Raw genomic sequence first — 12,209 nt, forward strand, 5'->3', positions numbered from 1 at the left:
GCTTGGCCACCCACCCCTCCCAGGATGCCTGCAGAGCTAATGGGATGGCTTATTTACCCTGACACCTCAGCGAGGCACACGGCTGCCCCCTACCCTTTCCTTCTGACCAAGTACCCTGCATATAGTTAAGGATAACGGTATAGTAAGGATCCAAAAGTCAACCTCCTCCAGGAAAAGCAATCCTGATTTCTCCGGCTCCCTCAGCAGACACCCTGCCTGCCTCTGGTTACCCTGAGCTGGTGCCCTGGCATTTCAGCGAGCACCTGACCCCGGCTGAACATAACGGAGCAGTGAGCTCAGAGTTCGGAAATGATCCACTTCTGTTTACGTGGCCCAGGATCCCAACTTAGTCTGGGGACAGCGTGGTGCTAATCATTATGATCTCATTTGGCTCAGATAAAAAATACAAAGTTTTAAAAGGCGGGGAGGTGGTGGCCATAAAGAAGAGGGGGTGAAGTTTCCACTTAAAAGCATGACAGTAGAGGATCTGCCACCACCCGGTTATTAGCAAGTATCTCCGTGGACATAAATGCCTTGGAACCCCTCGTGGCCTATTTCACTGTGTCCTCCCCTTTTTACCTTGGCCCCTTGGAGACCAGGCAGCTCACTGACAGGTGATCAGCGAGGACTGAGCAGACTAGGGGAGAGCCGCGCGTTCTGGCGTCATCGTGAGAGGAAACTGCTGCCCTGTTCACACATGAGCGTGTCTTTCCTCCCTTCTTTCTTTTACCCTCTGCCCTCTGCCTCGCTTCCTCTTCTCATCTGCATGTGCCTTCCGGGCTGTCCCATCCCACCCCTCACCTGCCTAGAAGTGGGCAGGGAAGGAGACAAGAAGAACAGAACACGGTACAGGAGGGGGGCGTGGGGTGCCCTCTGAGTCAGAAAGGGCTGGTTCCCTAGGATGTGCTCATTCTGTTCAATCGGGTGTTCATGCTTGAAAAGCCATATTTTCCCATGTAATCCTATCTCACAAAAAAGCCTAGCATTTCACAGCGGTGGCCATGTTCCTGGCCCCAGGTAAGCAACATCCTAGTTGCCTAGGGCAAGTGACAAGCCGGCCTCCACCTGGAGTTGTGTTCCCAGCCCTGCCCTTGCAGAGGCGACAGGAAACGGGTCCAAGGATGAGTAATAAGAGATGATCACACAGGTCAGTTCCTCCTCTCTCTGACCTTTAAGAAAACAATTAAATGAAACGCACTTAAGCATTATCCCGTGTCCTCACCTGTTTGACCAGAATCCTCGCAGTGAGCCTTACGGTCTCGGAGGGGTTCCAGTTTTCCCCAAAAATAACCATGGGAGAACATTCCAGCTTGTGCATGGGCCAATCTTCTTTCTGGGAAGGTGAAAAAATAGGATTAAACGCACACGTACTGGAATGAAGTTCGAGAGGGGAGGATGCAACAAGTCCTCCTGGCTAAGGTCAAGGGAAACGTGTTTCCTTTTGGAAAACACCACGATGCTCACAACAGCCAGAGATGAAAACATCCTTTAAGGTGCATACGGTCCCATAACCCCGACTCGGGCCTGGCCAGGGCTGTCAGGATGGGAACATGGCTTTGTGCCTCTTCATGAGCGTCTCGCGTCTTTCTGCAGCCTCTCATTACTCCAGGCCCCACACGCGCCTTTCCCTCTCTGATCACAGACTGTGATCTTCGGTGGCAGTGGTCACGGCGCAGGGGTGAGCGCTCTGGGTCTGAGCCCCTGACCTGGCCCTGCCGCCTTGCAGCCCTGGTCTCACGTTGGGGCACATAACCGGCTGGCACACACAACAACCTGTCCTGTCCCCTCTGACAGGTGACAACAAAATGCACGTGAGGGCTTCACCGGGGGCCTCAGGGAGGTGGCAATGCACCTGCCGGGAATATTTAGACATAAGGCTTCCTGCAGATTCAGCGAAGGAAATGGGAAGACTGTACTCCTGTCTCTCCCACGTCTTAGGTTGAGGGTGAAGGAGACGCGCTCAGTACGGGAAGGGGGGTGATGCCATGGAGTCCAGGAAGAGGAAGGGGGACAGGACACGAGGTGCTGTGGGACCACAGAAGAGGGTAAGGAGTGAGGAGGAAGTGGATGTGACAGCTGGTGACACGGGGCTAGTGAGGGATGGCCGAGAACTGACCAGACACCATGGAGGTCATGGCCGACTTGGAAGAAAAAACAGGTGTGACAGCGTGGAGCACCTACTGGCCACTGGCAGTGGGGGGGTGGGGCGGGGGGGGGAGAGAGAGAGAGAGAGACAGAAAGAAAAAAATGGGGTGAAGGCTTGGCTTGGTGGGGTGAAGGGGATCATTTTATATTTGGGAAATGTCAGAGCACCTTGATACTGATGGAGTGGCCAGACACTCTCCTCAGTGGCACTGGGTGCTGTCTGTTCTTCCCTCAGCCTTTCCTCCTCAGGACACGGCAGTCCGTTCTTTCAGATGCTCAGGCCAGAAGCCTGGAGCCCTCCTTGTCTCCCTCACATGCACACCACCCTCGGGCAAGTCCGTCACCTGTGCCTTCAGAGTACGTCTGGAACCCTTACTACCCCCTTCCAGCCCGCTGCAGCCCTGACGCCTCTCACGGTGATGACTGCCCTTGCCTTCGACGCCTCTGACCCCTTCCACCGGGATGCCTGGCTCTGCCGACCCCCACCGCCTGTGACCCACAGGGCAGCCAGAGTCATCAGCCTGTTAAACCAAATCCAATCCTGCCACCTCCCTGCTCAGAGCCTCCTGCTGGCTTCTCCTCCCAGAGCAAAAGGCAAAGCCTCGGGTGACCTGTGAGGACACACATGAAGGGAGGAGGCACTCCCCCTGCCTCCTGACCATGAGGGCCGCGGACTCTTCTTGTCCCTGAACAAACCTGCTGTATTTCCTGGCTGGAACTTTCTCCTAAATACCCATAACACCCCTCCCTCGTTCCTCCATGTCTCTGCTCCAATCGCCTTTTCAGGTCACCTGCCATGGATAGATACCCTGCATCTTTATGTTTCTCCTTAGTACCTCTCACCACCTGATATATTACACATTCATTAGGTTTCTGGCTTAGTGTTCCCCCACCCATTACAACAAAGGAACTTCGTCTGTTTTGTTCCCACCTATAACCCCAGAGCTTAGAACAGTGCCTGACTTTTACGAGGCTCTCAATAAAGTTGCCGAACGAATGAAGATGACTCCCTCTCCCCCGTCTCCTCCTTCTCTCCACCCCGTTCCAAGGAGGAAGGACACGGTGTTACTTAGTGACTGAACGCTGTGTGTGGCACAGACCCTGGCTCCAGTGCTGTGCCAGGATGTTCTGCAGAGTTAAATGACGCCGTGCCCAATATAACTGAGAGCGGGGAGAGGAAGAAATGGCAAGGTCTACACGAGGGAGAGGAGGATCTGCTTTTAGCCGAAGCCTAAAATAAGAGCGTGGTGCCGCGAGGTAGGGGCAGGTGGATCCAGCTCCCTGCAGGCAAGCCAGCGCCCTTCCCAGACGCAAAGCAAAACAGAGAGAGGCAAGGAGGGCTCCAGGCCTGGGGATGCTGATGGGAACATCTACCAGGGACAGTGATTGACAACTGGGAACAAGGTCCGCTATGAGCCCAGGAACTCGAACAAGAGGCCTCCGCAGGGCCTGTGAGAGACTGGTTTTCTGAACTGTCAACGGTGTCTCTGCTGTTTAACCACAACAAGCTCCTGGGAGAAAGAAGTTTAATATTGACGTTTCTTCATATGATTTGTTCATTATTTATTCATATGCTTGGTACAAAATGAATGTGAATGTAAATAGCACGCGATGTTGACATTTACTGATGTAAGTGCCCTCAAAGGGAAGGGAGCCTACCCACAAGGCGCGCTCTGGGAGGAGGAGGGCAGAGTGCTGTCAGGTCGGACGCTGGTTGGGGGGTCGGGAAACCTAAATTCTTTTTTTTTTTAATGTAATTTTATTGATTTCAGAGAGGAAGGGAGAGGGAGATAGAAACAGCAATGATGAGAGAGAATCAAAGATCGGCTGCCTCCTGCATCCCCCCTACTGGGATCAAGCCCGCAACCTGGGCATGTGCCCCTGACCAAGAAGCAAACTGTGATCTCCTGGTTCATAGGTTGATGCTCAACCACTGAGCCACACGGCCGGACTGAAACCTGCATTCTTATGCCCGCTCTACAGCGAAGCAGCGATATGACGCCAGACAGGCCTCTTAATCCCTTTGCGTCCGTAGCCTTGGCCATAAATAACATGATCCTTAAGTTACTTAGCAGGTCCAGAAGTCTGAGTCTACGATTTTACACCTTCCAACAGTGCTAATCAGGGACAAAGCTTGAGGCCTCCCAAGAAATGTAGGACCTTCCCAGGATAATCAGGCATTCATGTCACCAGAAAGGGACGTGTGAGGGTCCAATCAGCTCATCCACAGGAAGCACTTAGGACAGTGCCTGGCACACAGTGCCCTCACAGCAGGGTAACTGTTCATTTATGGGTTCGTTCATTCATTCATTCACTCATTCATTCAATGAGCTCTACAACTGACCCTAGAAGCAGGGATGGGAGAGGAAGTCTTTGACTTTACGTAGTTTATGCCTTTATCAGAACAAGAGCACCCGTAACGTGATACTGTCCCACCCAGCAGTTAAGTCAGAGAGATGGATCGCTTCGAGGAAGTGCAGAATCACGTAAGTTTCATCAAGGGAAATTAATCAGAATCATAATGTTTTCACTTTCTGTAGAAAGGTGATGATGACATTATCTTAGAGAACCTGACAGAGGCAAGTTGCCCTAGTTTTGCACATACGGTATTATAAACAATCAGACTGAACAAAACTGGGGGAAAATTAGGCTAGCCTTTTATTTATTTATTTATTTATTTATTTATTTATTTATTTATTGTTGTATTAGCAGCTTCTTTGTACACAGAGTGGCTTTGCAACCCTTTGTGTTTTTTTAAAACATTTTTTGTCAGTTTCTCTAAAACTGTTTATCCTATTTTTTTCCTTCTAAATTCAAGCTATTACTCCTGCCCTGATTGCAATCTTTATAAACGTTTTTATGTAAACTCGGATCCCATTTTCCAGAAAAAAATAATATACAGTAAAAATAAATGCACAGGAAGGATTCCAAAAGATGTATACCAAAGCATCACTAGTGATTTTCTCTGGAAAAGTAAGATTACAGATACTCCTCCTGATCATTCAGATTGGACTTTCTGAGTTTTCTACAGTAAGCACAGATTATTTGTGCAATCAACTCAAACAAGTCAATCCACATAAAAGTAAGACATGGACTCGTTTTGTACCCTTTAAACTTCTCTTGCATTTTGAGCCAACACACCACTTGCTCTGCACGACTTACCTTTTTGTGCATGGACAAAAGTGCTTCAAGAGGCAGAAAGAGCTGCTAAACTGTCTCACGGTGCACCAGCCTTTCCAAGCCTGGAAGAGTGACTGCTAAGTCAGCCAGTTTTCTGCAGAGCAAAGGATACACTGTCTTCCTGGCTCAGGAGACCCGGTTTCTATTGCCAAGTGCCCCCCTCAATAACGCTTGCATTTGGTGTCTCTCTAGTTCTCATGGCGCCTTCAAAACAGACACGGGCCGCTTGTACACACATATATGGGCTTTCCTACAATGTGGACTAGTGAGAAAATGTCACACACTTTCCATTACCTTCGAGAGGAAGGGGGAGCAAACGGAAGCAGGACCATCTCACGGGGAGGTGACCGACGCTGCTGAACCCCCACCCCGAGGACACATGCTCTGTTCTGTATCCCCCGTAAAAGAGTGATTGTAGGGATGCACTCGGCCACACATACACAGATTCTTCCCGTGTAAAACATGTAGAAAAGATTTCTAAATATTACTTAAAAGTAAGTGGCTCAGTTTACAATGCTTCCTATGTCTGCGAGAACAAAGGGAATGTAACCAAGATAGAAGCCGTGACTCCGGCCCATTCACTAATCACCCAGAACCACGACAGGTCCTGGGAGCATGTCGGAGGCATTTTCTACACTTCAGGGTTTTTTGCAGTTGATAAAAATCAAGGACTTTCTCACATCTTTAGCCACATGCTTCTCACATGTGCTTTTTAAAAATTTTTTATCCAGGCCAGGGCATGCCCCTTCCTACTTTCAAAAGCACTCATAACCCCATCACCTCCATGTACACCACACAAACAGTTTTTGTTCTGCTTGTTAATGTTAAGAAATAACACCCTAGAAAGTTCTACTCCTCAATGATTCCTCTAAAACCACCGACTTTCTAAAGTGATTCTCTTAAACACATCATGGTGCCGTTTAATGGAGTCTGAGTGAGGGAAGAATACACTGAGCTTTCTAGGCATATTTACAAAAATAAATATCGTTCATGAAAACACACAGGTTACAACACAGGCCTAACCTAAAAGCAGTTTCTGTTTTTTTTGTATTCCCCCCCATTACCCTTTCATGCATCGTCAATTAAAATCTTTCCTCTGGCAGGATCACACTGAGTCAAGTGAAGGAGGAGGAGAAAGTCAATGGGATAGGATGTAGCCAAACTGTAGAAAATACAGCAAAATCCTAACACGCTGAGGTTACAGAGAAGGGTCTGGGGAGAATGAACCCGTCCATGAAAGTCCACTTCTGCTTCTGTAACACGTTCCCCTGGCGCCTTTTCCCCTAGGGGGCCCTCAGCATTCCCGCACACAGTGTCGGAAAGTGGTGACAGGCCTCCTCTAGCCCTTGGTATGCACTGCGTGACATTAGGCAGGTCACTCAACCAGTATGGGCGTTGTTTTAGCTACTCGGGCTGAACCTGATCGCCTTCATTCCAACCTCACCCTCTGTTGTGTGGTGGTGGCCCCCTGAGGCCTGCAGGTGGGTGGGGTCCACCTGTGAAGGAGGCCCAGGGAGGGCGAGGCTTCCTCAGGCAGCGAATCACTCCATTACCTTCCTCATCCTGCTCCTGTTTTGTGCCACCTTGATTCCTGCACCAGAGCCTCCAGGTGGATCCCATCCAAACATTCCCGCAGGCGGAATCCTGAGGACGTTTTCACCCGGAGCAAATGCCTCAGATTCCTCCCTAAGGACGCAGGACGCCCTTGCACTTACTGTTGTTAAATCCCTAGGACCACTCTGTCTCATTGTAACGCTCTGCCCTGCACCGACTTAGCTCTTCAGAACTAAGGGATGGGAAACCATGGCCGTCAGCCTCCGCCTTCAACCAGAGGAGGATCCAGCCTGTCACCTCTGGAAACCAGGGGCTCCGGGAGCGGTGTTATCACTGGTCATCGAGAAGGGCCCTCTGGCCCCTAGATTCTTAACAAACGCACAGGAAAACTGACCTGTAGAAGTGCTCCCCAGGCTGAGGGTGCACGGCCCAGGAACTGGGCAAGCAGCAGGGAACACTCCACACATTGCACATATCGCGAGGCTGAACTCAGCAAGCTGCCTAGGCCTAAGGCCTTCGAACACGACTTAAAATCATAGGACTGCATCCTCCATCCAGGGGTTCCTTGCTCCCCAGGCAAGCTCTTCAGGATTTAACCAGCTGTACAATGTGACTACAGGAAGAGAATGCATCGACCGTCAGCTGCCTGTGGTGGAGTAATAAACAGGCACTCGGGTTGCTGTGTTTGGTTAATGTGAACCTCCCAGGAGAGGGCACCCCTTACTGTGTGCTCACAAATGGGGTTCTGAATCTGCAAATCTGGGAGACTAGGTCCTGAAGGCAGGGGAACCTCGCAGAGCCACCTTAAAACCCCAACATGGACCATAATGATTCATTAAAATAATGCCACCTAGTGAGGTTGATGGGGGGAGGGGGGAGGTAGCTTATGCTTAAGACACCCAGAGTTGACTCAGCACCTCACACTTCCCGATGTTCTCTATTACACCTCACACTTCCCAATGTTCTCTATTAATGCTGAGTTCACAGAGAATCAGAGAAGTGAAGACTCGTTTTGTAATAAGCATCACTCACACGATGCACACCATTAGTGGTCTCAAGGTCTCAGAATCCATCCATTCTCTTAGGTTAAAAAAAAATAAAACAAGCCCCTTAAATCTAAAGCATACTGTATGAGTTATTCTTAGCATAAGCCTGAGCTTTAGTTCCGCCTGAATTATTGTAACATTATTTTTTCATAAGCCCTCACCCCTGTACACAGTGTCGGTTTAGATAGATTTCATATCTGTCACTCGGCCCGGACAATTCACTACAATGGGCACTGCTGTCCCTGTTTACATTTGAAGAAACTGAGATGGAGGGCTGTCCCTGGAATTGCCAAGTTCACAGAGCTAGTAAGTTGCAGAGCTGGGATCCCGGGCTCCTGCTAGTCCGGGTTGTATTCCCTGAATTGTATGGGATTTACTACCTGCTTCTCTAGAGACCCAGAATGTAATGAGTTATTTTTTTCTAGACATGTTTAAGTTAAATATAGAAACAGCTAACTTATCAGGCCTGGGTCACATCATAGAAGCCCCAGGGCTCACCGACGTCTCCAACGCCACAGCCATCTAACCACGGAATATTCTCTCCACAATTGGTGGGGGAAAATATGGTCTCTCCTCTTCAAGAGAAGGCCCACTCCCCGAAAACTCAACCACAGGCCCATGTACAGTCTCACTGTCGCACAGGCGGGCAGCCTCCGGAAGCCTGCCCTGGAGACGCAGAGAGGTGGACTGTGCATGTGGCCTCGGCTGCCAAGGGAGACACGCCCTGGCCAATGGCACAGCCTGGGCCTCATTCTGGCAAGGGCCCACTGTGGCTGGAGCGCCTCGGTCAGATGACATAAGGGCTTAGCAACCTCTCCCATGGCTAAATAATGCTCTTTGGGGACATTCAGAGGCCAGCTGCACAGGGAGAGGAGAAGGAAACAAATGAAGTCGTGGGCAATTAGAAGTAGATGGGGGGGTGGGGGGTGGGATGTGAATGACAACAGGTCACTCCATCAGTTGGAGCTGCTGTTTAAGAGCATCAGCATGTCCCAGGGTGTGTTTTATAGGTTTCCATCTAAAAAATAGACTGGGGAGCCCTAGCCAGTTTGGCTCAGTGGATTGAGCGTCAGCCTGTGAACTGAAGGGTCCTCTGTTCGATTCCAGTCAAGGGCATGTACCGTGGTTGCAGGTTCGATCCCCAGCCCTGATCGGGGTGTGTCGAAGGCAACCAATGGATGTGTCTCTCTCACATCGATGTTTTTCTCACTCTGTCTCTCCCCGCCTAACCCCCACCCTGCAAGACTTTCTCCAAGCTCCTCAAGCTTCCCATTCCCGAGTGACAGGTCCCTTGAGACTTCTCCATCAAACCAGATGCCCGTGGTCTGCACACAGCCAGCCTCCTGAACCCACCCAGCCCCTGTCCCGGTACAAGTTCGGAGCAGCCACCCTCCAGCTGTACAAAGGCCATGATGCCAGGGGCTCACCTGAGTCTAGCTGGAATCAGGCTGGGTGTGGCCTGTTACAGCCCAAGGGATGCAAACATTTTAAAGACAGCACTTTAGGATTTGTCACCTGTCATCTCTGCATGTTCCATCTGCTGCTGGTGGTCTTGGGGGCAAACTGTCAACCTTGGAACACACCTGCCTGTGCCCCACATGGCTCTCCTTGTGTCTTTCCCAAGTCTCCTCCTGCTCCTTTTTCCTGGTCCTATAAATGGCGCCCAAATGTTACTGTCTGGGTCCTGGGCCAGCACACAGGGGTATCCAGCCACATCCTACACCACAACGAGGCTTTCCAGCTCTGGCTACAGGAGGGGGTTGGGGGAGCCGTGACAAGCCAGAGAAGGATGTTGGGGGTCCCGATTTTTACGGAAATAAGGCCCTCCCTGCCAGTTGGCCCAGTACCTACCTGACACTCCACATTGCAGTAAAATGCCTGCTTGCATCTTCCACATTTGGACAATCCTTCTTTCCTTAAAAACAGAAAGGGCACGGTAGTGGCGAGAGGCACAGACACGTGAAGCCGCACATTTTATCATGCAATAATCCAAGCCATCTGGTCGGGAAGCAGAGCCAAGATTCCCCGTACCTTCCTCTCCCACGGATCAGTGGCATTTTCCCAGAGGAGATTTTGACCAGATTCAGTCCTTGAGGAGGAGTGAGCGGGTCCAATAGCACACGCTCCGGCATTTACCGTCCCCGACAGCGTGAAGGGCACTTTCCAAAGAGGGGGAAGCCACGCTCTTGGACTCGTGCACCTGGCTTGGGACACCACAGCTGCTCACATCACCTGCACTATTACTCAGTAGTTTGGGCAACTCAAAGGCTTTTAGGTCTTGATTTCCTCACCTGCTGCAGAGGGACAGACATAAACCATTGTGGAGGTCTGACATCCTAAAGCAGTGATGGCGAACCTATGACACGCGTGTCAGAGGTGACACGCGAACTCATTTTTTTGGTTGATTTTTCTTTGTTAAATGGCATTTAAATATATAAAATAAATATCAAAAATATAAGTCTTTGTTTCACTGTGGTTGCAAATATCAAAAAATTTCCATATGTGACATGGCACCAGAGTTAAGTTAGGGTTTTTCAAAATGCTGACATGCCGAGCTCAAAAGGTTCGCCATCACTGTCCTAAAGACAGAGGACTGGGGTACACAGGAAACTGTAGTGTGAGTGAAAGCTTTATTGTTTACTAGAGGCCCGGTGCACAAAATTTGTGCACTCGGGAGGGTCCTTCAGCCCGGCCTGCGCCCTCTTGCAGTGCAGGAGCCCTCAGGGGAATGTCTAACTGACAGCAGGGATTGGGCCTAAGCTGGCAGTTGGACATCCTTAGCGCTGCTGGGGAGGCAGGTGAGGCTCCCGCCACCGTCCCTGGTGGTCAGTGTGCATCATAGCAACCGGTCATTCCACCATCAATTTGCATATTAGCCTTTTATTATATAGGATGAGATGCCAGTGATGCAGGAGATGAGATTGCCTATGTCAGTAATTCAAATGTCCAGAAAGCAAAGTTTGAAAATAATGCAACCCAGCAAGCGGGACATATCCTTGAGTAGAACAGACTGGCTGTGATTGGTCCCTACACCACCTCATTAGTGTGCTCCTGAGCGATTCTCCTGCCTCTTCCTAATCCGGTCAATGCTCCCTGTGCACTGGGGTAGTATCTGCTTCCCGGGAAGGACAGGGATACGGGAGCTTTCCAACTGCTGTGTGTGTAGCAGTCGATGAGCATTAGATGAGCCAAAGCTTTTTTAAAAAAACTGTGAAGCTACTGAATTAAACCCCACACGGACAGAACTCTTAAAAGATGGTCTGGAGCTGGGGACCCCCCACATGGTTTTCATCAGACCACTATCTGTAAAGCGCACTGTCTGATTCCCACGCTCGGCACTGCAGCCGGCTTTCTGGCCCGTAGACATGCCAGCACCACCAGGGGCATTCTCTGCCACCAGGGCAGCACCTCATCACCACCCCCTCTGCGCCCACCCGAGGAGCCGGGGTTCCAGAATGTGCAAAATCGCGCTGCAGAAGCCTCCTCTGCTCCCGGCAGCCAGTGGTGGTCACCACCCAACTCCCATGGGGTGCAGGACGGGGCGCCGCACGCTACTGTTGGAAGGAAGCAGGATGTCCTGCTGTTTTCATGACAGCACTTGGCTTCCCAAGAGCCGCCTGCAGCACGGGTGGGAGAAAAGCACATCTTGCCGCCACGGAGGCATAAATAAATGTTCCGAGTTTGCACATCTCACCAGCTCACCAGGGAACCCACGGATTTCGCTGAGTATATCCTCTGGCCTGAAATGCCCCCGAGGTTGCGTCTCAAGGGCTCCACACTCTAACTTTGCATTTTGGAAGATGAAATAAATGAGATGCGAGGTCCCTGCTGGCTTGCATTTTTTTTAACTAGGGAAAGAGGACACCAAGAGACACGGAAGCAAGGGCTCAGGGATGTGGGCCTTGAAGAAATGCCAGGGGGACGGAGAGCAAAGATGGGCAAAGCCAGGGAGGGGACTTGCAAAATTCTTTCCAAAAAGAAGTGTTTGCAAATGCATCATGGGTGGGGAGATGCCAGCCCACAAAAATGTCTGAAACTGTCATTTGTTCATGTTTGCTTTTGCGAGGGTGAGGTCACCGACTCTCTTTAGTAAGAGTCTGACTGAAGCTATTCATTCTTCCCAGCAACCCACCTTCTTCTCCCCGCTCCCTCACCCCCCGGAAACAACAGGAAATTCTGTAACATTTCAAGGGCTCTGAGCCCAACGCCCATACACAGACCACTGAAGAGCCTCTCAGATCAGCAGGAAGACCCCCTGATATAAAAGATTAGGAAATTATCATA

At 50.5% G+C, this 12,209-nt stretch overlaps 1 protein-coding gene across 1 annotated transcript in view; it reads right to left on the reverse strand.

Moving 5' to 3' along the window:
• SMYD2 (SET and MYND domain containing 2) overlaps positions 1-10,072 on the reverse strand; it is a 30,372-nt gene extending 20,300 nt beyond the window's left edge. Inside the window, exons 1-3 of the mRNA XM_005865177.2 lie at positions 9,957-10,072; positions 9,777-9,840; positions 1,223-1,333 (exon numbers count right to left, since the gene is read on the reverse strand). Of these exons, the coding sequence (XP_005865239.1) occupies positions 1,223-1,333; positions 9,777-9,840; positions 9,957-10,057 (276 nt within the window). The 5' untranslated portion in view covers positions 10,058-10,072. The remainder of the gene's footprint in view (positions 1-1,222; positions 1,334-9,776; positions 9,841-9,956) is intronic.
• Positions 10,073-12,209: the final 2,137 nt, after the last annotated feature.

The sequence above is a fragment of the Myotis brandtii genome, unplaced genomic scaffold (genome assembly GCF_000412655.1).
Source record: "Myotis brandtii unplaced genomic scaffold, ASM41265v1 scaffold197, whole genome shotgun sequence".
NCBI lineage: Eukaryota > Metazoa > Chordata > Mammalia > Chiroptera > Vespertilionidae > Myotis > Myotis brandtii.